The sequence below is a fragment of the Glossina fuscipes genome, unplaced genomic scaffold (assembly GCF_014805625.2).
Source record: "Glossina fuscipes isolate IAEA_lab_2018 unplaced genomic scaffold, Yale_Gfus_2 0, whole genome shotgun sequence".
Taxonomy (NCBI): domain Eukaryota; kingdom Metazoa; phylum Arthropoda; class Insecta; order Diptera; family Glossinidae; genus Glossina; species Glossina fuscipes.
Window position 1 is genome coordinate 18669364 of NW_023998414.1, and position 25558 is coordinate 18694921.

Consider the following 25558-nt stretch of genomic DNA (forward strand, 5'->3'; position numbering starts at 1 on the left):
CAGAAATCTATTTTTTTTTAAGTTATGTTTTTATTTTTAGTACAGTACTAACTACTCTTTGCTACACACTACCAAATCACACTGTTACAAAAATAGTTTTATTTTTTCTCTCTTTTTTTTTCTCTAGTACTCTGGTATGCGGTTATTACGACCCTAAGTTGTTTACCATGCTATAAAATAAAAGCAGTACGTTAAACGATTATTGGATCACTTTAATTTTTGTTTGTTTGTTTGGTTTTTTTCTCTTATTTCTTTTGCTTTTAAAAACAATTATTAACAAAAAAATATATATATATTTGACGAAAAAAAAGAAAAGAAGATTAAGTTAAAGTTTTTAGAAAGCTAAATTTCATGTATTATTATATTGAGCTATAGTTTTTTCTAAAAAAAGAAATAAATAAAATACAGCATTCGCCATAGAACGAATAATGATCATCTCAAATCGATATATGTATATGTATACATAATTCATGGAATTCTTTTTGGGGGGTTTGTCAGAGATCTATGCCAAGAACAAGTCCGCAACCATCCGTGTTTTGAAGAAGCAGATTCAATGTTGCGTCAACGAAATTCAGCCGCATTTACGCGAAATGATTCTGGAGTTGTCAGCAATGCCGTGGAGGCAATCTGCCCGAAATGCTATTCTATACATAACTCTATCTTATGTACATTATGCTTTAATTAAAAAAAAAAAAAATAATAATAATAAATCTGTTTTCTGCTTTATTCAAATCTTGCGCAAATTTTGGGAAAGAGTTCCAAGAGTTCATTGCGGATATGTTGGCCTTATGAAGCCATTCTAGCAAATTCCATAGCTATGGGTATTTGCAATGGTTTTATAGTCTACGTTATTGACAATAAGATTTTCGTACATATTTCAAGTTAGGTTGATCAGATCAATCCCCCTTTTCGATTTCCGATTTACGACTTTCCAAACTTTTGATGGTCTTGAAAAGGGCATAAAAGAACGATTCGATGAAATGTAATTTTATTAAAAAGCCGATCGGTATTGTATGGACATATTAATTACCATCGCCGGATATATTTTGTAATATATATTTATTTACTTTTTTTTGTTTTAGTGAACTTAAATAAAACTAAGAGCATAAATGGTAAGTTTCGGGCAGACGGACGGACGCGTATAAATCTTACATTACACGATTACACGAAAAAAAAAATAAAAACGCCAATTTGAAATATATATATGTATACACATGAATCACTAATAATACTTTTAGTAAGAAACAGTCTTTCTTTTTGCAATAATTTTTTTTTTTTTTTTTCATTTAAAAAAAAAACTTAAAAACCATTAAAGTATATAAATATTCTACAAATTATATTATTATTTAAAGTTTTCCATTTCCATTCTCTTTATTAGTGCTTTCTAATTAAAGCTGCTTTTAATGAGCGATTTGGTTTTCATAAATAGGCGCTTTTTTTTTTTTTTAGTTTTGTAAATGTCTGTAACTTTGTTTACATAAAATAACTTGGTTTTTTTCTTGTTTTTTCTTGCTTTAACTTTAAATAAGATCTTATCGCTAAATTAGAAAATTTACGGTCGAAGGTTAGGTAGCTTTTTTTCGCAATTTGTTTTAAGAGGTGTTTTTTTTTTTTATTTATTTTTTTTCTGCATATATATACGAAAGCAGCATATACTAGCATTATTTGAAATAACCGCTATCGGTGTATAAGTTTATATAGGCGGACTGACAAGTTGAGAAAAATTTTCCGTTTACACTCTTGGGACCGTAAAAAATCTGCATTTTGTCTCTGTTATTTTCTTTTATTATTTTTTTTTAAAGCATTAATTTAAAAATTTATTGACTTAAAAATAAGAGTTTTTCGAAATTTTATCTGTGGGTGAATTGTTTTACGGATTGCATTCAATGATGGGGATTTGAATGGTTTCTATTATGGAAACTTTTATTCTAATCTTCATCAGATAGGTTGTTGTTTGTTAAAAGTGTAGCATTATCCTCGTTGCCGTGTTCTTCGACATCCTGCAAAAGATATAGAAAATGAAGAAAGAATCAAGTAATTAGTTATATTCGCTTGAACTCTCTCACTAATATAAAATATCCCTTTTGCTTGGAATTCTATAGAGCAATATTCTATAGAGCAATGTATTGAACCGGTGAACCGGCATCGACGCTTCGGTGAAATCTAAAATCTAAAAGGCCGGCATGACTTGACCAAAGTTCTATTTAATTGTTTATTTATTTAAGATAACATTGTCTAAATTTCATTAGTAATGAAAAACTAAGTTGGTTTTGGCGATCGCTTGACTGGCTGCTTCCTTCTAAGCCAGCGACATCGGCGTTCATCGGTACCGCTTGCTTTAGTGGTTCGATGATACATAATTTTTTATGAGACGTTCACTTTTTTTAAAGGTTAGAATTCGTTCCACTGCACTCGTGAGATTATTAGTATTTCGTAACCATACACGGTCTGATTTGACCGGCCAGAGCGAAAAGAAACTTGAAGAATTTGGACGTGCGACAAGAATTCCCGATAACGGTATTCTTTTCATACATGGTTCACATACCTTTACGAAAAGTGGACCACGGAATGCATTAACAATTCATGTTTTTCCCTTTCATATATGAATAGTAGTTAGACTTCAGGGGGATTGCCTATCCAGCGGTCGGATAAATACGTGTAAACAGTATCACACGAAATATTGTTGCAATATTATACGAAACCGCCCACTTGACTTGAGATGGATCCACGTTTTAATCTATCGATCGATTCGCAATAACTTCCGTGTTGGTTTGTTCTGTTCAACTTAAAGGCCTCAAATTTTTGCGATGTTTTGATGAATATTTCGTACACGTCCGTGTTCTGGTTCAAGGACGGAAGCTATTGCAAATAGTTCGGATCGTACCTTTTCGATCCTCTCCCATATAACGTCTTACTTTGAAAAGTCATTAATTTAATACATGTCGGATGGTGTAGGGTATTTAAGAATATGTTTGCTTTACCTTTCTTAAAAGATCAATTTTTCGACAGTAATCTAGTAAACAAATTCTTGTTGATGCTGAGTTACGACCTCAATTTTCAGACAATAGATGTTGATTTCGTTGAGGCAATAACTTATGTTTATGGTATTCGAATATTTTTGACCTGCTGCGAAAAGAAGTAAACGGGCCGCATGGATTGAGATATATGCTAATGTGGCTAGAATGTAGCGGCTGCACTGATGGACAAATGTCTTCTTTATTGTCTTATCCAAATGTAGCTGAATGTTGTCATGTTGGAAAATCGCATCACAGCATCTTTGCTTAACGACGGAATGTATTCCTTTAACCTTATGCCTAATTGTTTCTTATGTATTTTGTCGGAAATAGTTTATATAAATTTATTGAAGAGATTTTGGCCTCGATGCTGTTCTGAAATTCGATCGCTCAGTTTAAACTGATATCTGGTATCAGTCGAATCAGAACTTTAATCAATTCTGATTGGGCATTTTTGACGATTAGATCGCCATATTCGCCAGGCGTTCACAAAGCAGCAATCAAAGATTCATTTCGAAATATTTTGATTTTAAAACTTTCATCAAATTAGGTTGTGGACAGACGGATCGCTGCATTGACATAATTAAACCCATTGAAATACTTCCTGTTAACGTATGTAACATACTCAACTTGAATTTAGTTTACTTACTGTACTGACGCATGTTATATGCCTAATATTTTCTTTCCTTTCATTTACAGTATAAACACTTTTGATGAAAAAGAAAAAAAAAAAAAAACGTTTTTCTCATCATAACATTTCAAATTACTTCTTTTATAAAAATAGGTTTTTATTTTTTCTTCCATTTTTAAAAAATAGTTCGTTTTGTGAAAAATTTCCCTTCTTACAGCATACTCTTAATATAAAAAAAAAATTAATATATATATATATATGTATGTGTGTATACATATATACATACATATATATATATATACATACATATATATATATATACATACATATACATGTGTGTATACATATATACATACATATATATATACGTATATATATATGGAAAAAAAAAGCTCAAGTTTCACTTGAAAAATGCTTATTTTATAGCAGTGCCATAGAATAATTTTTACATTAATATAAAAAAAAATATACATATATATATTCAGTTACTATAGTATTATTATAAATGTCGATACGAATAAAGAAAAGAAAAAAAAACGCGTAGATCGTTTTTCCTAACGATATCCGGTAAATCTAACATAAGCGATTACCAAAAAGTGTAACCTATGGAATCCAAATGTCAGTGTGTGTGTGTGTGTTTGTGTGTTTATTGGAACATATATTAAGGAATTTGTTTTTTGTTTTATATTTTTTCCACTTTGTTTTATGCGCTTACTAGAATTTAGTAATTATTTTTGTTATTATTTGTGTGTATGTATATAAAAAAATATATTTCTTGTGATATTTTTGCTTATTAAAAAAAAAAAGAAAAACATGTAAATTACACATTAATCAGAAAAATTTTTCTTTACACTTAATTATAGTTTAAAAAGCAAAAAACAGTTACATTTTTTTTTTTTGTTTGTTTTTTAAATAATCATTTTAATAATAAATCCTTGGAAGCGTTGAGAATGTTGTGAAGAAGAATCAATTTGAACGGAAGTTTTATATGCGCGACAACACAGCATCATGATCATCATCATCATCAGTAAACAAGAAAAGAAAGAAAGAAGAAACAAGAGCTTGAACATTATGGCTCGGAAGTTGAAGAAAGCCAGAATATAAATGCATTCCATTGCTGTTGTTGTCTCCTCTTAGAGAAAGTTGTGCTAATATAGTGATTGGATTTTATTTGACCTTAGCCTTAGGAGCATTGGGAGATTGATCAGCTTCCGGTAGATCAGATTCCCGTTTACGTTTCGCTTTCTCCTTGGTAGCTTTCGTTTTCTTTTGTGATGCCTGCTGTTTGGCCAATTGTTGAGCCTCACGTTTCGCTTTTAATTGCTCGGTAATAAATGAAAATATTAAATAGCCTTGCAAGGCCATTAGGCCAATCAATGCCATAAAACCACGTAATTTACTAGACGTAGTAGCTACTACCCCATAATACAAGGTCAAGACTCCAATGACCATAGTTGTAAAGCGTACGAATACGAAAACAGCACTGTTCACTATACGTGTACTTGCCAATTTCTCGTCACGATCAAACACGCCAATCAACTGAAAAATGTGAGTTACAATTTCACTTAAGTAATGCAACGTTAAAAGCACTAATGCGATGCGCTGAAAGCCGAATGTGTAGGCCAAGCAGATGACCGAGAAACCGCATACCGCATGCACTATTTTCGGTTGTTGGTCCTCTTTTTTAACTTTCTGAAAATATAGTTCCGGTAGCATGTGCAGGTAATAGGAGAGTTGTATAATAAAATAGAATTTGTGCAAGAATGTCATGGGATGCTGTGGGAAATCATCCCATAGTAATGAGAATTTCGTAAAATATCCTTCACGCATTATGATATTAGCACCCCATAGGAACGACATCACATAAAAGGTCACCAATTGACCGGACTCGTTGAATAGCGACAGCTTGTATTTTGATAAATGCAGTTTTTTAGAAATTTTATCTAAAATAAATTCTTGGATGATGGCATGCATGATTATGCAGGTTAATGTGTAAAAGAAAATCGCACAATAATCCTTAATGCCGGCAATATAAGTGAATGGTTTACCCATGGGCTGTTCACGACTTGGTTCTTCACCGGTTACATTATGATGCAGCGAGATAAATGCACTGGCAAAAGGCGAGGTAGATTCATCCATTAGACATAAAACGAAAACCATGGCCACACAGGATATAATGTCGGCATGATTTTGTATAACAAATTCGTGCGATAATATAGGAGGATTTTTACTACTTGTCTTGCGGCCCATACCCGGTTTAATAGCCATTGCTGTCGATGTTGTCGTTGTCGCCGTTTTTGTGTGTTATAGTTTTTATACAAAAAAACACTTTTTCCAAAGAAATCTTATTGCACTGCACTCCTTTTCTTAGCTTATAAATTGCGAAAATGACTTGATGTGTTATGGATTCCTACACTTTCTCTATGTTTGAACGTTGGCAGTCGTAGTTTTTTCTTTTTTTTTTCTGCTCACCAACGTCCGTCGTAATGCTAAAACAACGTACACGTCAAAATGCGATTAGCGAAATATATGCCAGAAAAATTGCCACGCAGCAAAAACGACAGTTCAAGTGCAGACTCTCTTGAATCTCAATTCTCAGTTCTCATCCTCTTGCTTCCGTACTCTCGTCAAAATCAAGCTCATTTACGTCATTGTATTCATCTCTTAAATCTTCAGCGTTTACTCTCCTTTTATTTTATTCCTTTTTGACATTGCGCCCGGTCGAGTAGAATGAAATTTACCGTTAATTTTGTTTACATTTAATTCTTGTTCCGAATTCACTGCGTCTTCTTTTCTTTTTTAAAAATTTATTTCAATGATATGATAATTTGATCTATTGCACGCACCAACACTTTTGTACTTTTAAAATGAATTAAAAGCATTCAGAGTAAAATAGTCAAAAAAGGTTGCCAATGTTTTTAAATAATAATAATTGGGTATTTTTTTTTAAAACTCATCCCTGAACGATGAGGAAAATGACGGTTAAAATATTTTAATAAATTCGATTTAATGGATTTACTTTGATTTGAGAATGATTTTTTTTTCTCCAAGTTTATATAAAAAAAATTTAAAAAATTATTAATTTGCAGGTTTTCACATACGAAACTATATATAAAATAAGGGAGATAATTTATCTATGAAAAAGTGTTAAGAAGTTTAAAAGTTTTATAATGATTTCACAACTCATGTAAGGAAACCCCAACAAGTCAAGACAATATAGCATAAATATTATTGGTTAAGAGGAGACGGCCACGTGAACTTTATCGAAGTAATTGGTTAAATCATTTCGATTCCATTCATTATGTAAAAGCTAAGATTGTTAGACCTTTGTTAGGTGTAAGTTCTTTCTAAATTAAAGTTTGATGTCCTGCGCGTTCTTGCTTAACCCTGGTTCTAACATATATATGAAGTATTTTACGTTGAGTAGAAATTGAAAAAAATTGACATTTGCGCGGACTTGTTACGAAAGTATTTATGGAAATTTGTGATACATGTACAACGTCGCAAAATATCTGCATTTTTGTTATATTAATGAGTTTCTTAATGCGGATAATGCAAATATTATAAGCGAAGTCAAAAAATGATATATAGTGAAGTTGGAAATGACGTTCGCAATTTCGTTATGAGGATTAGATATTACTTCTACTGTTCGATTAATTACATTATTCTCACCGTTCCAGTTAAAGTTTAATGCTGTCTGAATGATCTGACAATCAATTAAATTTTAACTAATATCGAGATTTTAATTAAATATGAGACATCTTTCTATTTACGAGACGTTTAGCTTCTGATACTGATATTCGAGATTCAAGATGCCGGATCTATATATACTTTGAGCTAAGGTGGAATATTGACATGTAATAAAATCCGCGGAGAAACGCTTAATAGATTAGTAAGAAAGTACTTTTTTTTATCCAATTACGTTTCATATAAAATTCGAAGGTGTTTAGAAGGCAATTGGATAATTCTATTTTTGGGAATCTTTAAAAGCAACTCGCAAATTTATTTAATTAGAATAAGAGTTGCCGTAGTTTGTAAGAAAAACTTGAAAAGCATCCAAAATGCATTACTTACATTGCGATTGCGCTTTCGAACGTTGTTAACGATAGTGCGTTTGTTGCGGGCAACCAAACATACAGTTATAATTAAAATGACTCCAATTAAAGCGAAGCCCAGTAGAGCGGGCAATAAAACACTATCCTCTGCTTTATAGCCCTTAAAAAAGATAAAACAATATTTATCAGGATTAAGAATAATTGTCAAATTCACATCCTTAAAGCTTACATTCCATTGAAAATACGTGGATGGATCTATATAAGGCCAATGATCTTGTATCCAATCTGCTGTAGTTTTGTTACGTTTTGCCGGTAAATTCATTTTCAAAGTCGCTTCCGTAGAATGGACAGGATTTATATTAGCTTTTTCGGTAGTAGTGGGGAATAATTTTGAATAATTTTTCACTAAAACGGGCGGTATACCCGGTTTTCTCGCGGTACCCTTCAGTAGCGGAACCTGTATGGAGCGTGCGCCTGCCGTGGTAGGATACAGAATATTTTTGAGCTGATATGAATTTACCGTAGCAGTTGCGGGTGAAATGATAGCCGAGAATCCTTCAGCATTGCCAGGAATGACATGAGCTGAAGTTGTTGTCTGTGCTTTTGCATTGATGATGTCTTTGCTATTTTCTTTACTACTGATCTCTTGGGTGGTTGCCGTCTTTGTTGTGGTGCTGACCACTTGTTCGATATTCGCTAAATGTGTTATCGTTATTGATGATGGTAATTCCTTTTTTCCTTTAATTTCGTTATTAGTTCCATTGTTTGTTTCATTTTGTAGATCGGTTGCTGTGTTATTATTATTGTAGTTTTTGTTGTTGTCCGGTAATATGGTTTTATTAACTTTCAAAATAATTTTCTCTATCCCATCCTGATTAATAATTTTTACAGTTTTACCCACATTTATAGAACTACTGGTAATAATATTTCCCTTGTTAATCGAGGCGAAATTACTTAAATGATTGTTGTTATTGCTCTGGCCTTTCCCAACATGTGAATTATTGGAGGTAGACGAGTGTTTAGTGAATGCTGCCTTAGTTTTTAAAAACCATTGCGTTGGATCGGGTAGACATTCTGCTGATACCAGAAACGGTATTAGTACAGCACCCACTATAACGGTGCACACGAATATCACTCCCAAATAGGCGAAAAATGAACGACGCTTCGGCTTCTTGGCTCTGGCCTTTTTCCCACCAGATACTGATTTAATTTTTCCCTCCAAGCGAAAATCATCATTTTGTGGTAATATCGTGTACTGTAGGCTGTTCTCGCCGTGCCTTATGGTCTTATACATATTTTTCGAGTTTTTTCCCATCCAAACTTTTAAAATTTCCGTATTGCTAATAAATTAAATCCAACTATAACCATATGTGTTCTCATATACTCTGTGCAATTCTATTCTATGCTACTGATATCGTAGTTCTGAGCAATCAATCGCTTCTATACGATTGGTATTAAATATATATGTAGTTCTCTACTTGTTTATTTTCTTTCTTTTTTATTATTGATTTAACACCAAAATTTGTGCTTTTTTTTGTATATTTTCGTTTTTTAAAGCACGTAAAGTTTAATGAGTTTTCCGTGTTCGGTCACAGACACATCATACACATGCATGAGTAAGATTTTTCTTTGTTGTTGTAACTGCTTTTTTCTTTTCGTTTTTTGCAAAACACTTTGGAAAACTAGGGTAGGCTTGGCTATCCTTGATCATAATGTTTCTAATAAGACGCTTAGCCAAAAAAAAAAAAAAAGAAAAAAAAAGAAAAAAAAAACAAATAAAAAGAACTTAATTATAAATAAGATCTGTGTTCTATTGCCCCTAGTTCTGATTAGTTTTCTATTTTTGAACCTTATTATTAAATATATTCGCTTAACTTTTGCGCTGATTCTAAGCCATTTTTAGACAAATTCATTTTATCTTTTGAATATTACTTTTTTTTTTGCATTGTTCACTTTTCAATTTTTTTTTTTAACAAGAAAATTTTTTGTTTTCATTAAATTTTCTTTAACTAATATGTTTGCTTATTTTTCTTTCAATAGCTTCTTTTTTAAATTATCCTATTTTCCTTTCCGTATACATTGAAAAGGAGTCACTTTCACTACATCCGTTTTTATTTCTTTGTGCTTATTGATAAATCAATAAAAAAGACCTGTAGTTCGTTTGCGAAATTTCTCTTAAATGTTTTCAGTTTACAGTTGGTTTTGTTGGTTTTCATTCTACTTTGTTTGTCCCCAGTTTATTATTTTAAGTCTGGCAACGTCGCAGATTTCAAAAGGTTTTTCACCGTTCCCCTGACGTACGAAAAAAACGAGTATAGGCAACACTTTTTCAAGTCATGAGAGAATTGCCAAGACAATAACGTCTCACGAAGTGTACTTTTCGGGATAAATAATGAAAAGAAAGATGTCGATGAGGCGAACGGCAATACTTTTTAAATATAATATTTTACGAATTGATAGTTTAATCGTTGCAAATACGTTTCAACCGTTGTAAATGGATTTTAATCGTTACAAAATCGCTGTATTCTAACAGGAAAGTAAATTTTACTCATGAAAATGAAAAGTAAGTAACAAACACATACATACAGTCTTAAAAAATTTTAAAGATCTGAAAATAGTATAACCAAAACATAATATATTAAAGAAGTATATAAATAAATGATTTTGTGTTTTGTGAATACATAATAATTCTAACATCTTTTCAATTTTTAATATTTTTTATGTTAATGATAATAATTCAATTTTGACTTTTATGATATTAATAATAATGATAATATAATTTTATTTCATTCTAAACGATTAGTGCGTTTAGAATTTTTTATCTTGAAAATTTCCCACCAATTTAATGAAACAGTGTCTGTGAAGATTCTCCGTTCATAGTTCGACACCGGAAGCTCGGAGTAAGGGAAACGATTATGGGTTTTTAATTTGGACAATGAAATGGGGAAAAAATAACCGAGAGCCTACAAGTGACGAATGGAAAAGGACTTTCGGATCGGACGTGTATCTATTGGAAGAAGATTATCAAATAAATGGTCCGGATATCAAAGGCGACACTTGGGTTGAAGAAAACAACGCTAATGTTATAAGCGAGGATAAAGCGGTAACGTAGTAGTAGTCTATAGCGAAGCAAGGGGAACAAAAGACACTATCTATGTGAGTACCTTAAAGCAAATATACGCTATGAAAAAATTGTTGACATTTATGACGAAAAGAGGTTTTACTTTATTTACTCTCAGTTAATAATCCTCTTACTTGTTAATGTTTTGTCGTGTTTTATGTACGCTGTCATGATTCGCTCCCTTTCGAAGTCTGGCGATCACATGTTTCATCGATTGCTTATATCAACCGCACGAAAAGACATTTAAGCCACATATACGACTTAACACGTAAACCATGCAGTACATAGGTATCGCATTATTCACATTGAAGCAATGATGCCAACAAGATGGTACTATAATGCATTGTTTTTATATCGTTTTGTCCCTCCACCTGTAGCTTGTTTGGACAAACAAAGGGATTGAACCTGTAAGCAAAAAGAGTGACATTTTAATCATTCCCACGAGTGTTGTAAGGGACATAGTGGTGTGATTCGCTATAAAGACACGGCGACGGATTAGGGTTAAAACAAGAAGAGCTAATCTGTTTATATATTTTTGCATTCAATCCACAATCTGGTACAAAAACGGGACATAATGAAAATGGGTTAGCATTTTTCAAAATTTCTCGACAGTAGTCGATGTTCTATTTCGATATTCTAAATTGATATGAAAAATTTTGATTAGGCGGTGGCAGTTTTTCAAATCCCCTTTGAAGAACTGAATCTCTATATAGGCTAATTTTCAATATTTCAATATATACCATTGCATATAACGATTCCCATGGAACATAATCCCTTATATGCCACAAAGTCTTAATTTTTAATGTAATGTAGTAATTTCACATAACAAATTAAGTGGACCAAATTGGAACTATATAGAACCTGGCTTGGACCTCACTCCATGTAAGATTTCTTATAGGTGGTAAGCGTTTTAGAAAAGCTTTGGGCCTTTGTAGCAATTTAGCAGAAAAATTGGCGGTAGGGAATCCACACCGCATAGGCTTGTTTTTTAAACTCTAACACATATACGGATGAGATCACATGAAAAGCACACCCTTTTGAATAGAGAAAGTCCAATTAAAATTTTGCAATATTCATAGTCTTGCACATCAACGTGGAACAAACTTTTTGCTCTCTCTCACTCTCTCTGTCACATGTTGTTATTTACATTTCGGGTCTTGAAGTGTGACATGATAATTCCGCTGCGCAAATGAGAGTTGGTAGAGAAACGTTTCGTACTTTAGTTATGCAATGTTTTTCTTCAAGCTTTACAACAATGTATTATATATGCATTCTTACATATACATTGAGCTTTATGCAACAATATTGAACTGTTATATAGTGACCTGTGGCTGCGTAACGTTATTTAAAATTATCCTGCTGATTTATAATTAAAAATAAAAGATTTGGAATTCGAATATTTCTTCTAAACGAATTTAAATTTGAACTATCGTAAAGTATTTTGCAATCGCTTTTGAAATTTTAAGCATCTAGAGTGCACTTTAAAACTATTCACACATAAGTACTTATGTGTTACATACTTGAGAAACAGAAACCACTTTTCAAATGTAGGTGTATTTACATGTATACATGTGTGCATATGCATAAATACGCGTATAGGCAAACGTTTTGTCAACAACTTAACTAAATCGAGCTGCTCTGGATTCCAAACAAAAGAAAAATAACATTGACAAAGCTATCAAAATGTTTAGCGTTTCGCTATTGGAAAAATTAGTTCATGTATTTTTTTTTTTATTTTTTTTATTTTGTTAACCCGGATCGACTAAACATAATTAAACATATGAACAGAGCAAATATTTGCGCAACAACACACAACGCAAAATAAAAACATCGAAAGTATGTTGAGAGTTTCTCGATATACTATAATAAATAACTGCAGAGATATATATATGTATAGAACAAAAGTATAACATTATCGATCGAATTATTATTATTGTTATTATCATATATATAGTGTTGATGTCGTTTAATTTTTTGCTGAGAATCATTTGAGTGCAATATTTTGTCCAGGGTTTTCAAGTAATAATTGAGTGGACTTGAAATGTGACGAACTTTCAAATCCGGCTCTGTCAACCGCGGTTCGGAAGACTTAAGTTCAATTCCTGGCATAATATACCTATACTTTACTCGTAATAGATGTACTAACTGATAATAATGATGATATGAGTAATGATCGGCAAAATTATATTCTTTTATATCCCTCGTCTTTTATGAGTAATGAGTGAGAAACTCAATTTTTTTGGGCTTTCAAAGCAGAAATATTTTCACGTTACGTTCTATTGCGGGTATGTTCGTCAAGCGATTTCGATCATTTTCAATCCAAACTTGTATCGAGGAATCTTTAATGTTCATGTCAAATTTGAATCAGGATCAGGAGAATGTTCATCGCGGACTTTACACAGACAAGTAGGCGGACAGATGGAAATATGAAAATAGATCAAGAAATTGATTTACTGCTCAAGAACGTACTACATATACACACTTTTTGTGGGATCTTTGAAGTCTTCTTTTGAATAATAACAACAATAATAATATAAACTTTGTTTCAGTTCGTAGATCTTATAGAAGCAATATGACACAGCGTTTGCTGTCTCGAAAAGGTATGCATAGATTCTCAAAGTACCTTTAGCCCAAATTTTTGCCATTTTTCTTGATTGGGAACTTCCTTTCCAAGATACGAGGACTTTTTTTAATGGATAGCTGTTATTACTTGTCGCATATGCAAAAATTCTTCAGATATTCTTCAGTGTTAAGGATCAGCAAGGAGCTAGTGTTTAAGTAAATGTTTTATCGATTATTTCCGAAAAATCTCTAAATGGCTGTACATCCGTTCCGGGGTGATCGTGAGTGCTCTTCTTCTCGAATTTCGATTACCTGCATAAAATAATATGCCGATACTTCTTGTAGTGCGTGTGCAATGAGTGGTAAATAATCGAATAACTCCCACATGATTGCATCCTAGTTAGAACATTTCTCGACAAGTATGATGCGCATAAAGATTGATTTCCAAAGTGCACATTCCTAAGCGTAATAATACATTTTACGATTGTGAGTCATATCGCGGCATAATAACACACATTTTGAGAAAAGGGGGATAATTTGAACAGCATGATTAACTCCCAATTTATAAAGATTTACTTTTTTAGTGTTAATTAATGAATTAAGGTAAAGTAGAACAAGTAAAGCAAGTAAGGATATTATAGTCGGGCAAGGCCGACCATCACATACGTTAGACTACCTTGTCTAGTATAATTATTCACTCGTTTACGTAATTACAGACAATCTCGCAATCCTAAACTTTAGACCGGATAAGGTAATTTTATAAACCCCTTCTTTATAGAACCGTTCCAACGAGAATTAAAACTTTATATGTTAAAAAGGGATAATTTGCAATATTTCATGGTGAAAATTGGCTCATAATAATAAATTGACAAAGAAATCTACCTTACTGAACTTGGACCATGGAGGTCTATTTTTTGGATACCACTGCATATAAGGAGTCTTATGAATCGTAAGCTCTTATATATGCTAAAAGGGTTTAATTTGTTAATTTTGTTGCGATGAAAATTTGTTCATAACAGTAATTTCATATAAAAAATAGGTGGACCTAATTTGAATTGCATGGATCCATTTCTTGGCTTCACTCCATGTCATGTATTATATAATTATGAGTAGAAAGGCCTTAAGAGAGAAAGGCTTAATTTTTAATATTTTATGATGAAAATTAACTCACAGTAGCGACTGAGCAAGAACAATTAAGGGTAGGGAATTTAGATTATATAGGTCTATTTTTTTTTACCCTAATATACTACGAAAAGCAAGATCTTATACGGTATGTTATTGTCAAAACAAACGAATAACTGTATTAGACGAGGTGTAGGTGTAGATCGACGTTGCTCGATTATAATGTACTTACTTGTTTTATCTAGTGACTTTTTAAAATAAAGCGTTATATAGGGAATGCTCGAAAAAGTGCGCCGATGCATATCATTTTCAATCCTTAAGTAAAAGTACATCTCTGATCCAAATTTTGTAAAAATATCTTAAAATTTGCTACTTGTTTGTTAAACCCAAAAATACGTTGTCCGACACACGGACAGACAGGCAGACGAGCTTAGATCGATTTGAAAAATGACTCTAAATCGATCAGTACAATAAAATTTGGGACTATCTTAAGCCCTTCTGGGTCTTACATACGTCCTTACAAACTTAATATACCCTGCACCACAAGTAATGTAGGGTATAAACACTACAGTCCGGCACGGCTCATCATTAAATACCCTAGACCATTTTGCTTAATACAGTTACTCATATGACGACATATCAAAATAAGGCTTTACGATGAGAAATGATTGGAAAAAGTTTGACAATCCCAATCATTTTCATTGGGTGAAAACATGTCGGTGTGTTTTGCAAATTGCATTAAAATAGCCTAGAATCTCTGTGATCTGTAGATTGAATACAAGAAAACAAGACACGCAGACGGACGGACAAGTGGTGTATTAAATGATGCGTCTATCTTAACTCATTGTGGCTGTTGCATACATTTGCACAAAACTTATTGCACAAGTTGTGCAGGGCATAAGAACATATTTTGCGAATGCAATGTAAAATAATTGAAAAATTCAAGGTCAAAGTTCGAAAGTCGCTTGAAGACACATCATGCTGTGGTTAGTTATTTAGGATTAAAATCTGTTTGTAATGCGAATTTAGTAAATATAACGTAGTAGAGTGACGCGTTAAAGTTGGGTTATGTTCTTGCCATGGCGGTCAACTAAGAGTGCAAATGAAATGAGAAACTATTTACGCGCCCATATGTCGGCGTTTAATGTAACAACATTGATTTAATTTAACTTAGTTTGTCATTGTTTGTTGCGCGCTATGCAATCCAAATAGTTATGCAATTGTTTATTATTTGTTGTTGCTATAAAAACATTCATCAACAAAGTAATTAATCAAAGAGTTCAATTGTTTGGAACTATTTTGCCTTTGCTAGTGTGTGTGTGTGTGTGTGTGTGTGTGTGTGTGTGTGAGCGTCTATTTAATGAAAACATTTTGCAAAGTTGAACAAATAAATAAAAGAGTACGGGATAGTTTTCAGAAATTTTACTTTTCCATTCCGTATCCTAGGATAGAAGTAAAAATCAAAGAAATAAGCTCAGCCCTAGTTAGCGGAAACGATTTACTCTGCTTAAATTACATCTGAGAATTGTTTGAGAGCTTGTGGTACAAGGGTATATTAAGTGTGTGTGAATGTATGCAACATCGAAGAGAAGTTCAGATGGATTGAATCTTTTCATTGTAACGATCGATTTAGAATTATTTTCTGAATAGGATTTCAGCAGGATCTCGGTCGGGCTTGCTTTCTTGTATTTGATACACTAACAACTATTGGTTCACTATTCACGAACACTATTACAAAAGATTTAGATGGGATTACCTTATCGACCACTTACCATACAAAATAGATGTAAACGTAGTGTGTTTTCACTTGTTCTCCTCTCTTCAATCAATAATTGATTGCATGTGCGTCGAATAAAGCATAAATATATCTGATCATTAGATTAGTTTTAAAAGGCAAAAAGCAATGAGGAAATGGAGTCAATAAAAACAAAAACAAATACATCAGCAATATTGCAGTTTGTTTTTATACAATCTGTGTGCGTAAATATGCATAACATGATTACAGATTATTTTGTGTAATCTTCAATATGTTCTGGTAAAGTGAGATGTGCCAACTCATATCAATAGCTGTGGAGGAAGGATTTTTGTTTTTGTATCTCAAGTCCTTCTCTTGTGCGTGTTACATATGTCCGCACAATCCTAATATGCCCTTACATTACCTTATCCAGCTGAGTAGCCGAGAGTAGATAAGAACCACGACAACCAGACCACGGACCAAATCGCGTTCAAATCTCAAGTGCGGTTGAGTTAACGTTGCCCGTTGTTACGATTGGTACGACTGGTCAGCTGTAGCCATCACCTCCCTATTTCTTTCTCATTTCTCTCTTCATTTTGACAGTCTTCGCGTTACATCGAAAAGCGGATGTCTCTTGTGTGATTGGTCGTATTACAAAAAAAAAGATTAAAAAAAGAAAAAATTTTGTTTAGTGTATAAAGAAAGTACTCTTTTTTTTTTAAGCTTGCATAGACAGTAATTCTCCTCTATTTTGCATAAAAACATTTGCCGTATCTACGTATTACGCAGTTTACGGGATGAATTCATTTCAGCTGGAGTTTCATTATCGTTCGCGACTTATTTTAACTTTACATGATACCGATAATGGTTAAGGGTCTTTAAAATTTAATAACTCTTTCAGATTGCCTTAAAAAAGCTTCTTGCGTTTCTTCAAATTCAGTCTCGCACATGTATGGGGTTCAAACAACTGAGAAAATTATATTTGGTCGTGATCGAATCTTTCATACCCATCACCGTTATCCTTAAAAAAAAAAAAAAAAAAAATAGTAAAATCTTGAATCTTGTTTTTACACATTAAATTTCGATATACTATAATATTGGATAGGCATGATCAATTTTTGATTCACTTTTGTGAACGTACTACAGCATCGTTCAAATGCTTGTACATTTATCCGCTCTCGGTTATGAGTAATGAGTAAAAAATCAATTTTTTATTGCTTTTGAAAAACAGAGGTGCCTCCCAGTTTGAATATTGCTGTGGGCGTGTCCTTCGACCGATTTCTTATCATACTTTCAATGCGAAACTGCGAGTAGGAATTTCCAATGTTTCTGTCAAATTTGAAGTCGATAGCTTCATTTTTGCGGCCAGGGAAAATGTTTACAAAAGACATTATACGGACGGACAGACGGACAGACGAACAGATAGCCATGCTTAAATCGATTCAGAATTTGATACTGATCAAGAGTGGGCGGTCTGTGAAGTTGTCTTCTGGGCATTGCAAACACTTTTACTAAATGAATGCAATCCTTGTCCTTCAGTGATGGGTATAAAAACGTGCCATAGCATCGTTATAAGCGCATGCATACAAGCTCTTATGGGTGAAATTAGCACGTTTTTAATTTATGTGATACTTTGCCTGCAAAAATAGTGGTTTCCTCTTGCTGATCCTGATGGGCGATAAAAATTTTTAAAATTCGTTTGTATTGTTTATTGAATTCATTTTTTATGAAACCACATATACACAAACACACAAACACAAACACACACACACACACACATAAACAAAATAGGCGATAAATTGTATTAAGTCTTTAACATCCTATTGTGATGCGATGAATATTAAATGAACATATGATTGCATTGAGATGAAAAAAGTTCGACTCCAAAAATTTTGGGTATCGAGTATATATGTATATATATATATGTATATTGTCAATATAAACCTGAAAAGCTATATAAAACCAGTGCATTATAGCCGATGCTGATGATGATGATACTGTTGCTGATGCCGATGCCGATGCCGATGTTGATGTTGACGGTGATAGTTTTAGATAAAGTGACAAAGGCATTAAAAGCAAAAAACTGTACAAAAGCCGCAAGGACTGGCTTTATCGAAAAGTGCTGGCACACAAACAATTTCAAAAGAAACCACAATTCAAGAATTTCGTTTGTCTTCATTCATGCTTCAGTAGTGGTGAAATTTTCTTATATTGTATATACACATACATATGAATGAAATAAATTACTTTACCGTGTATGCTTGCAACGCATTCATTCAAGTACATGTGGCTGTTGCGCATTTTGCTTGATTAATTTATTTATTGAGTTCAAATGCGAATAAATAAATAAATGATAATGAATGTATGTTGGTGACACGGAGATTGGCATACGTTAGAAAATTTGCTATTTTATAAATGTTAAGATAATTTGGCGAAAAATTAAAAACAAATATAAACGAACGAAAGGTAAGAGATAAAATTTTCTTTTTAATACGAAACAATTTAATTATATCTTTAATCGAATTTATAATATACACGTAACGTACGTGATGTTTGGTAAGAAGAAACACCTACATATCGAAAAGCCGTTTCTGATACAATAAAATTAAATTAGCCTGTGGATGAATTTTCTATAGCCGTCATTTTCATTTAAAAGATAACTGAAAACATATAAAACTTCGATAGTCCATAATTTTTCCGCCTTCTTTTTTACGGTTAATGTATCATCACCTATCGTATATACGTGGAATTGTCTATTGCTTGTATCTGTTGTAATTTCCGAGTGATTTGCTGGCTTTTAAACGCGCAAAGTTAGTTATACTCGCAGTTTATATTATGCTGCAGATGTGTCCTTTAATGAACCTATGCTTGCATGAACTTCCAATGTATCTCTCAAATGCGAAGTCATTCGCAATATCTTAAATTTTGGCCAACAAAGAGAGAGAAATATAGACGGACGGACCGACGGACGGACGGACAAACGGACGGACGAACGAAAGAGCGTACAGATATAAACGAATGTATACACAATTTGATAGTAAACAAGAATGTGCATACATATATATATATAATTTAAGGAGCAATCTTAACTCTAACAAACAGTTAACTTTCCTTGAGAGTTCGCATTGCATTTATATCGCGTTCTTAGGTCTGAACATTTCCATCTTTCTAAGCTATTTCGTTATGTAAAAACACATAAGTGTATATATATATATATATATATATATGTACAAAAATAACTTTAATTTAATCTTAACTTTTGCTTTCGTTTACAACGAGCATTACGTTGTTGTTTTTTTTTTCGTCTGTTTGTTTGTTTTGAGTAGAAAGCAAAATAAGCAAGAAAATTGTATTCATTCATTCCTGGACGAATTTTCCGTACCCATCACGTTTCTCTTTAAAAACAAAATATGGGTAAAAAATGAAACTTTGGATATTCTATTATGTTAGCTATCAGACGTTGTCGATTTTTTTTTTTTTCATTTTTGTACAATAACTTTAGAATCACTCATAGGAAAATGTACATGAAAAATTTATGGTTTTGTCAGCAGTAGTTTACAAGTTGATAAGAAATATAATCAACTTTTTTTTTGTTTTTTTTTATTTTTTCGCTTTTGAAAACTTATGTGTTCTCGGAGTAGACGGATTTTTCAATCATTCTCAATGGCTGCAACTGTGTACAAGAATATATCGAATTGACTTCTTGTTAAATAGATAAATGGCCAGATTTACCACAGAGAGGAACCCGCAGACGGACGGATAGAAAAAATGGAGAAAGATGCTTACGCCAATTCCAAAATTTGATGAATAAGAAAGCTTGTAAATACTTTGTAGGATCTGTAAAGTGTCTTTCCGGCAGTTGCAAGTGCCTTGATAAATTGAGTATGCGCTCATCCTTCGGTGGTGAGTTCACAAAATATATGCAAGAAAAAAAAAAAAAAAAACAAACAACAACAAAAGAAAAAATAGAAAATCATCGTAAAACAAAAACAAAACTCAAGGGTAAAACTAAAAATTGTTTTGTGTTGCATAGCACATACACGTATACACATTTTCTTTTCAAACACAATGTTTTAACTATAGAGATAATAAATATTGAAAAGTGTGTACAAACATAAACACTTCTTGCTGAATACTATTACTACGAATTTAATGTACCGACCGGTTAAACTTAAAAAATTAAAATATATTTGTTTTTTTTTTTTTGTTTTGTTTTTTTTTTTTTTTTTTTTAATAAACTGTCAACTATGCCGTAACTAGACGTGTAATATGAAAGAGAAGCATATTAACAACAATAATATATACATAAAATAATTGTTTTCTATGTTCGTACGCAAGATGGCTTCAAATGTTGCTTGAAATATTTTTCATAATTTTTAATCGATAAAATGTATTGAGCTTTAAGGGGGACAAAGTTCAAATATATTCCCATTCATTTATTCAAATCATATTTATATACATCCATAATTGGAATCAACTTACGGAGCAGCCGTCATGGCATGTCATCATATCATTACCGATGCATAGCGAGCTAAACAAAATTTTATCTCAAGTTAAATATCCCATAAGCTGATCCGCGTGTGCACTGCAACTCCTTGATCGAATAAACATAAAGAAATCAATAATAATATGTAATATTTGAGTTTTAGTTTTAATTGAAGCGGCTTTGAACTAAACAAGCTTAAAATGCTAGGTTACCGAAACTATTTCATTAAGCGGGGATTGGGAGAAGCTACGCTTGTGATGTAGCGTGAAAAGTTCACAATAAGAATTAAAGAATAATTTTTTTTAAAAATTAATAAACGCGATAAGAGAATTTTCTTTATCTGTAAGATGGCCAAGGCCGACCATTAGATACCCTACACCAGTTTGCCTAATACAATTATGCATCCATTTCGCTAATAATACATTAAAAATTACGGATAGTTGCCATGCAAAGGCATTCTTTTCATGATATTCCGCATAAAATTTCCCGCATATTAAAGGATTCCCAAATATCGGATGACTTCATTCAATTTTAGCGAACTTAATTTACTTCCTAAATATTGTATTATTGTTCAGTTTCTATCATTAAAACTAGAAAATAAATGTTCTCTCTATGTATGGGGCTTATTTTCAGGACCGTCCCAATACATGTTAAATGTATGAAGGTCTAAAAAATAGGCGCGTGCAATCCAAATTCGCTGCTGTCAATTTTTGTGCTAAATTGCTACCATGGATCAACTTTTATCGCAAGGTTTTACATATTACATTTTTTTTTCTGAAGAGTTCACTGTTCATGTGGAGTGTGGTCCAATAAATAGGCCCATGTGGTACTATATTTAATTTTTATGTCAAATTACCTCCATTAACAAATTTTCATCATTCAACACTAAGAATTCGTCCTCTCCGGCAAATAAAGATTTATATTTCATGCGAATCCTTGTATGCGGCGATATCGAAAAAAATTATTGTTGAGAGGCATAAATGATATCATAAAATAATCTAGCGCGAGAATCGCATGAAACAGGACACCGAGCTTCCCAAACCACCTGGCCGATTGTTGCCAATTTTGAATGGTGCCTTCGTAAAACGATTTATTGCCGAACGTAGATGCTCCTAACGCATCAGGTTACGGATTAAACTGCTTAGGTGGTACGTAAAGCCTTTTGAAAATTATTGTTGATATTGGCCCATAGGTTGCCAGTCCGTGAGGAATGGATCTAAGTGGTAGGTAGCTATATGCTACCCCAAGTCGAAGCTTAGAATTTGAAAATAATTAAGGCACCACGGGGGTCAGTGGAATTGCTGGCTACAGCTTTTGCTTTAACCGAGTCAGCATAATGAGAATCTTCTTCCTGCCTGCTAAGAATAGACCTTCGGCTCCATTAGAGGGAAGTACATGCCATACATATGTTCTTATTCTGCAACTATAGAGCAGGCTACCTTATCCTCTACAGGGCGGGAGTGACATCTTTTCGCCCCGTGCGTTGTCGGAGAGCGTGAGATTGAGTTTTACGGCAGGTCGCTACTCTTAGCTTAATTTGTCGATACACACATCTCCTAATTGCGGGTTTGCTATTATGGAAGTGAAGGTAAGATTTTTAATTTTAAAAGAAGGGCATCTAAAAGTCTCTTCAGATTAATGTAAGATTTTTGTTCTTTGTTATGAATTATATAATTACTTTTTGCTTCCACTCTCCATCATCCACAAAGATTTATTGGAAAATTCATTTGAGTCAATACCGCAAATGATTATCCTTTTATCTCTTTACCTTGAATAAATTTCCTTTTCATAGTTTCTCGCAGCCACGAGTTTTTAAAATTATTATACAATATGTAAACATTTTTTTTTTTTTTTTTTTTTTTTTTTTTTTTTGTTTGAAAACGTAACTTTGTTTCGCTTGAAAATTATTTTATGCCCGAAAGTATGCTTCAAATTAACTATTTGGAAAACTGTTTAGCATAAAGTTTTTCGAGTTTACATAATTTACCTGAGACAACTAAATAACAAGATATGCCAAGAAATATTTCGCAATAAGAAGCAGTACATATGGACGCTTATGGATTTTTGATGTTTATGTTCAATTCTCTTAATAACGATAGTAACGTTATTAGATTAGTAGTCATTTATTCGCTTGCTCTTTCATTCTGTTTATGCGTATTTTGCAAAAGTTCTGTTAATGGTTTTTTGAGATGACACTCTCATTATTATCAAACGGTTACAATGCAAAACCATGTAGAATTCTGCGATTTTAAGTGAATATGCACTTTGGTATTCGTGTGTATGAGTGTATGAGTACGAAAAAATCTCCATAATTTTTATACTCTACACTACTTATGGTATACTATATATATTAGGTTTGTGCAAATGTATACAACACCTATAAGAACTTCGGATTGACCATTGAGCCTATTATTATATCGAGAGCCTAAGCTTGTGTACCTCTGTGTCCATCTGACAATTATGTTGTTTTTTTGCGTTCAGCTCACAAGTCGCAATTTTTGAGATATTTTGATGAGATGGTACACTGACATCTTTCGACCTAAAGACGAACTTCTCTGATCACTTCCCTTATAACACTTTATTTTGAAAAGTCGTCATGTGAACAGCTGTACTAAGCGAGATGGTCTAGGCTAGTTAATGGTGGGCATTCTCTCATTACAGTGTTTTTACTTGTTTAATTGTAGAAAATTTCTTCATATTTCTATAAAAAGCTTTCATTCAAATTTGTTAAAGCATAATATTTAATATGCTTCTGTATGAATTGATGTAAACGCGGAAACATAAATAAATTATATTTGCTACTCAGTCTTTAATATATTTTTCGTAAATGCATACATATATGAATGCCATAGCGCATATTCATTGAAAAACACAAAATTCTATATGCGTTTGCTTTACAAAATTTTGAAAAAGTGCGGCGACGCATTAAGAAACTATCAACAGAAGTTCCGTCCATGCACCGCTGCTACGAAACGAAAAGTCCTGGACCACATACGTACTACATCTTATTTTCAAAAATTTGTTGGCATCGCTTGTTATTTATTTGTCTACGATTTTGCTTATACAGTTTTATAAATTGCTGCTTCGCCGATGGGTAAGAGTGCTTATTGTAAATAAGAACAGAGGGAGTTTCTTTTAAGTATTCAATCATTTTATATCATATATTACTTGAAGGCTGTCCTCTTTCAACCATTTATGTATTCCATAATTATTACATGAATCCTTTTAAAGATAATATTTTATTTATAACACTAGAATACCGGCGGGTTACTTCTATAAAACTATCTGTACTAAAGAGAAAGGCACCACTGACCCTTTGACGTTATCTACCCAAAAGATGCTTTTTTTATTTATCGCCATTAAAATGGAAACTCCAGGTAATAAACTTTTATCGCACACTATGCAATTTCCCATGCAAGTGACACAAAAAGGCAAGCGCAAAAAGTTACGACATTATGAGTTCTTAGTACGACGAAGTTCGGTCCCATATATAGAAAAACTCGCCTAGGATACGTATTAGCAGAGTTAAGCTGAATGTGTTATACTCCCCGCTGTTGTCAGCACTTCTTACTAATTTTGTTTAAAAAAAAAGTTTCAATAGGTAGTCGCGACTCTTGTCTGCTCGACTATGTGACGGTCAATAGGGCAAAACTTCGATTAGGTAATTTATGATTTATTATCTATTACACTTCACTGATGGTGACGTGGTTCGAAATCTTTAAGTTAAACTTGATTCAAATCTCAAGTATGGTAATAATAATAATTTCAATAAAGCCGATAGCCTTAGATGCTGGTGCTTTAAGATTTTAAGTTTAGAATTTATTTTTTTGCCTAAATGAATAATAATAATAAAAATAGAAAAAATTAGATTTTGTGAACCTTAGTTTTGTATATGCCAACGTGCACACATAATTGATTAAATGTGCTTTGAATTTAATTTTTATTCTATTTTAAGAAATATCCTTAAGGTGGTACACCGATCAAAAATTCAATACATTAGCTTCAATGGTAGCTTTTTGCGATATATTCATAATATGTCTGTGCAAGAAATAAATATGCACACAATATATATATATATATATATATATATATATATATATATGTATGCGTACATGTATATATATTCGTAAATATTTATATATGTTTATATATATATATAAATATATATATATATATTATTTTAAGTTCATTTTAATCTTTGAAGTAACAAAATTACCAAAAAATACAAAAAAGGAAAAACACAAGACCATGTATGAATTTTAATGAATTGAATGAGTCGTTGCCACAGGTTCGTCGTTTACTTCTATAAGAAAGACTTTTGCGAAAAAAAAAAACAAACATTCTTTTAAGGGCTCAGTTTTGTATAGTTTGTGTTAAATGCCATTACCATGGCCTTTTTCTGTAATATAAAGCCAACGTAGCATGGAAATCTACATGAAATGTTTATAAATACAAGCTTATGTGCTAAAGTAAAGCTTCATTGGCTTGAGGTTATGACTACGAAGATGACGATGATAATGATGTTAATATAGTTATCGAATTGCTTCTAGTGTTCCGTTGCATTGGCGCATTATAAAATTCGTAAGGAAAGTTGTAAAACACTATGAGAAATCTTCGCATTCGTTTCTCTTCTCCCCGTTTTGACGACACTTTAAATACCTTGTGGCAAAAAAAGAAAAAAAAAAAAAACGATAAATGATAACATTTGCGATAGCAATCATGTATATTAAAGAACATTAAGTTTTATTATGTAGTTACTAAGTGAAAAATCCACGTTATGTATGTGAGTATTCATTAGGTGCATTAACAATTGAGATGTGCATACTTAAGCG

General features: G+C 32.5%; 2 protein-coding genes across 2 annotated transcripts; both read right to left on the reverse strand.

Moving 5' to 3' along the window:
* Window positions 1-335: 335 nt before the first annotated feature.
* Window positions 336-9665, reverse strand: LOC119636414. The gene is made up of 3 exons (XM_038031735.1): window positions 7930-9665; window positions 7720-7860; window positions 336-2000 (listed from the first exon to the last, which is right to left on the reverse strand). The coding sequence occupies exons 1-3, from the start codon at window positions 8992-8994 to the stop codon at window positions 1929-1931; spliced, it is 1278 nt and encodes a 425-aa protein (XP_037887663.1). The 5' UTR covers window positions 8995-9665; the 3' UTR covers window positions 336-1928.
* On the reverse strand, window positions 4519-6495 carry LOC119636405 (translocating chain-associated membrane protein 1). Its single transcript, XM_038031724.1, has one exon. It carries the CDS (start codon window positions 5911-5913, stop codon window positions 4813-4815), a length of 1101 nt encoding a protein of 366 aa, XP_037887652.1. The 5' UTR covers window positions 5914-6495; the 3' UTR covers window positions 4519-4812.
* Window positions 9666-25558: the final 15893 nt, after the last annotated feature.

Bases quoted from the DNA above. Each gene is read 5' to 3' on its own strand.
- LOC119636414 (XM_038031735.1), bottom strand. From the start codon at position 8,994: ATGTATAAGACCATAAGGCACGGCGAGAACAGCCTACAGTACACGATA. The intron at 7,861-7,929 runs GTAAGCTTTAAG...ATCTTTTTTAAG, and splicing joins CCACGTATTTTCAATGGAAT to GGCTATAAAGCAGAGGATAG. The intron at 2,001-7,719 runs GTAAGTAATGCA...TATCTTTTGCAG, and splicing joins TTCGAAAGCGCAATCGCAAT to GATGTCGAAGAACACGGCAA.
- LOC119636405 (XM_038031724.1), bottom strand. From the start codon at position 5,913: ATGGCTATTAAACCGGGTATGGGCCGCAAGACAAGTAGTAAAAATCCT.